This window comes from Heliangelus exortis, chromosome 17 (genome assembly GCF_036169615.1).
Source record: "Heliangelus exortis chromosome 17, bHelExo1.hap1, whole genome shotgun sequence".
NCBI classification, from domain to species: Eukaryota; Metazoa; Chordata; class Aves; order Apodiformes; family Trochilidae; genus Heliangelus; species Heliangelus exortis.
Window position 1 is genome coordinate 6,204,710 of NC_092438.1, and position 3,922 is coordinate 6,208,631.

The 3,922-nt window shown below is 36.6% G+C and overlaps 1 protein-coding gene across 1 annotated transcript; it reads right to left on the reverse strand.

Annotated features, from left to right (window-relative positions):
- Window positions 1-553: 553 nt before the first annotated feature.
- On the reverse strand, window positions 554-3,561 carry LOC139804066 (parvalbumin beta-like). The gene is made up of 5 exons (XM_071760844.1): window positions 3,456-3,561; window positions 3,090-3,160; window positions 2,332-2,464; window positions 1,499-1,608; window positions 554-1,014 (listed from the first exon to the last, which is right to left on the reverse strand). Exons 2-5 carry the CDS (start codon window positions 3,148-3,150, stop codon window positions 989-991), a joined length of 330 nt encoding a protein of 109 aa, XP_071616945.1. The 5' UTR covers window positions 3,151-3,160; window positions 3,456-3,561; the 3' UTR covers window positions 554-988.
- Window positions 3,562-3,922: the final 361 nt, after the last annotated feature.

Below are 3,922 nucleotides of genomic sequence, written 5' to 3' on the forward strand. Positions count from 1 at the left end.
AGGTGCAGGTGGTGTGCTGGATTTGTAATCTGCTGACCAGCTAGCACCTGGAGACAAAATGGGAATAGGCCTGCACCTGGGGTTTGGCACCTAAGGTTACTCAGTGTGCAAAGTGGACTTAACAAAAGGTATTTATTCTCCAGCTGCAAACCAGCATCACAGACCTTTCTTGAGACTTCCATCCTGCTTCCAAGATCTGAGGCTCAGTGTTCCCTCCTTTGGAAAACAGAATGTTAGCATTCTGTGCTCAGAGATAAGTTGATCTGGTAAATCATCAACAGAAGTGGACAAGTGGGTTACTAGAATTGACTAGAACAAATCAAATACCGTTCTAACTACTTGTATGTGAAACAATAGTGCCATCAGGTGGGCAGGAAGGGAAGGTAAGAGGTTCCTTGGAGAATTTTGCTGTGAGAAAATTGCTGTCTCAATAATCTAGATTCATCATGGACCCGTTTGATTTTATATTAAAATTGACAGCTGAATTAGTGCTAGGTAAATCATAATTACTGTATGAAGCATAATCAGTTGCATAAAGAATGACATTAAAATGTATGGAGCATCAAATACACCTCTTTATTAAATACCACTGCTACCAGTTAACCAGGTTTTACACCTGGACATTTTATTAATTTGATTTTTTTACAACAGGTGCTAGGTATTTATGCAAATAATGAAAATTAAAAGACGCACAGAGATGTTTTTAATTTATCTTTTTTAAAATATTTTTATTAGAATCTTTAATGCCCAAAATTCACATGAGTGGATTCCAGTTCAGTCTCACAGTGGTGTAAAGACCTGCAAAAGCATTGGGGGACTTGGTTTTAGTAGAGCTTGCACTATTTCAGATGTTTTCCAGTAATATGAAATGTCTTTCCAGCAACTGTTCATGGTCTTTCAGGGAACAAAATATGTAAATAAATAGTAGGCTTGCAATAAGAAAGATTGTTTATGGCACAGATATCTTAGTCTTTATCTTGACTTCTTTCTAAGATTTGACCAGAGCTTGGAACTCTGAAAAAGAAATAAAAGAAAAATAAAATGGTAGCACATGTTGTAATCATGTAGTCAAAAAAGTACTTTCTTAATTTTTAGAGTTAAAATGGGAAACTAATGATGCTTCCTCTGATAGTCATTCCTCGAAGGCAGCACATTGTATACTCATAATAGCTGATACTTAAGCAAAGGAAATGTCATGTTTTACCATAGTTCAAAAGTAAAAAGCAGTGAAATTATATATTTTATAAATATATCAGTATATTAATATATCAATTGAAGTTCCAGTGCTGAAAAAATATCTGTATATGAAAAAAGGGACTGACCACCTGTAGCCAAGGTCAGATTATAGCCCAGCTCCTATGTTAGATCCTCTCTACAGTACAGAGCAGATCTGAGCACATCAGAATCAGATCTATAACTTCCCATGTATATAGAAGGGCAACTGTCATTAGGAAGTCTCAATGGAAAACATTACTTCATTTAATAGAGGCAGTCTTACCATCCACTCCAATTTTGCCATCTCCATCACTGTCACCTGCTGCTAGGAATGCCTTGGTCTCAGCATCAGTCAGAGCTCTGGCACTGGCTGAGAAATTCTGCAGGAAAAGTCTGTTAAAGATAAGAGGACAAGAGAATGAGACACACTCAGTACTGCAAGCATTTTGAATTTATTGCTAATAACTTTAAAATTCTAAGCCTTATCCAGTTCTTGAGGCTATCTCAGAAGTAATTAATTTTTAATTCAATGGCAAAACTTCCTCTAACTTCAGTGCAAATAAAGGTAAGAAAGGAAGAAGATGTTGATGACGTTTTGGTTTCATTGGCTTAAAAAGGCAAAATTAAAACTGATTCTATAGTGGCAGGATACATGTTCCTTCCTGTGTTATCTTCTTTTCTCTGTATTACAAGTGGCAGGAATTTTTCTAACCTAGCTTTTTAATTTCAAAGTCACATGAATAGGATCTGGAAGATATAATTCATGTGGTAGAAAGAAAGATGAGAGAAAAATAGCCCTTTGAATTCAGTCTGGTAAAAAATCTTGTAATTATAGAAAGAAAACTGTAGCAGAACTGTTATTTTTTATGGCAGAATCTATCAGTTATCCCTACATGAAACAAGTATTTTCAGTGCTATCAGAGTGTTTTTGCATTGTGATCCACCCTTTCCTTCATTATTTGTCTTGCAGCTCCTTCAGCACAAGCATACGTACAGACAGACAGACACACACACACACCTCTCATCCTAAGAGACAAGGGAGTATTTCTGATCTTATCCTGCATTTTTAGACAATAAAACACAAACCTGTTGGTAACTCATTTTTTATTTACTTACTTCAGTTCATCTTCCTCAATAAAGCCACTCTTGTCCTGGTCGAGAATTCCGAAGACTTTGGCAACCTGGTCTTTGGACTTGGAGTTGAGACCCACTTTGACAAAAAAGGTTTTGTAATCAAATGAGTCAGCAGCTGAAATAAGCAGGAAGAGATGGGCAGAAGAAAAATTAGCTTTCTGTTCAAAAAGCAGTAAAGTGTCATTACAAATCCACAATCATTGATTTTCCTGGCTTTATTTTAGATTGATGTCAATATTTCATCAATGATGACTCAAACCTAGCAATGTACTCACTGTGGTCTTTGTCATTGAAGAACATACATTTGTAAACAGATGCTTTACTCAAACATAATTTCACAAAACCTGATAAAAATTGTACTTCTATTGAAATCAGCAGAAGTTTCATTATTATTCTATGAAAGAAACAGGATTTCAGACACTGGATTTTTTAAAAATCCCTAAAAAGTACAAGTGATGATAGGTGTCTGTACCTTGTCTGGCAAAGATTAAAAAATTGAATCTTTTCCATTATTTTGCCTCCATTTTATCTTTTTGATAATACAAGCAAAGCCTTAATTAGCAAACAATTAACTTAACAAGACCATCTTACCATGTCTCCTAGAGAGGAAATCAGCATTATACTGTCTAGTTCATCCTTTCAGACTTTTCTGCTTCTATTGGAATTGTGATGTTGGGGTAGTGAGGGCCGAGGAATTTGAAAGGTAAACTGAAAAGCTGAATTTAAAACATAAATGTTACCTTGACAGCTCTGTAGGCCAGCAGCAATTTCAGCTTCTGTCAGGATATCAGTAAGAGCCATGTCAAAGCCACTGTAAAAGAAAAAGTAATATTGGGTGGAGTTGATGGCAAACTTGCTCTATCAGCCTTTGATGTTGTCCCATGAGGACAGCCACACTTCATTAGCAGGGCAGTTCCAACCCAGGTGTCAGGGCAAACCCCAGGAGCTGCCCTGCAGGAGCCGACTGTTCCATCCTTTAGTTCAGATGCATCAGTGCCTGGCTCTAGAACTGCACAGCATCTGGGGATCTTCAGTTATTTCCATGCATTTTTTTGTGTGGATTATTGTGATATCTTCAAAAACTCCAGAGGAAAGATAGAACTCACCTTGCCACTTCGATTTCCCTAAGCCAAGAACAGAAAAATCAGTAAGGTAAAAGAGCTGCAGTCCTCTTGACTTAATTCTTTCTCGAATGCCAGAGATAATGACTTATATAGACCTTAGTTAAGTCCTCTCGACCTTTTACAGAAGTCCTAGAGCCATGTGATGGCTCAAATACCCCAGGGGATAAGTTACTGTGGCTGACAAGACCTGCTAGCTAATCAGATTGTTATTTATATCCCAAAGGAATGTGCATGGTGTTTTAGACAATATATAAGTTTAATGCCATACAAAGTAAATCTCTCAGCCTGCACTTTTTTTTTATTCTAGTGAATGATTTTTGATCTGTGAATAAAGAAATGGTAGTCTTTTTTTTTTATTGCTTAATCATAGAAACAAATTGGCATCATCATAGACTTAGACTGTTAAGGGCTTCATACAGAAAGGAATTGCCCATGAAACATTATTCCTG

Bases quoted from the DNA above. Each gene is read 5' to 3' on its own strand.
- LOC139804066 (XM_071760844.1), bottom strand. From the start codon at position 3,150: ATGGCTCTTACTGATATCCTGACAGAAGCTGAAATTGCTGCTGGCCTA. The intron at 1,609-2,331 runs GTAAGTAAATAA...TATCTTTAACAG, and splicing joins ATTGAGGAAGATGAACTGAA to ACTTTTCCTGCAGAATTTCT. The intron at 1,015-1,498 runs GTAAGACTGCCT...TTTCTTTTTCAG, and splicing joins TGGCAAAATTGGAGTGGATG to AGTTCCAAGCTCTGGTCAAA.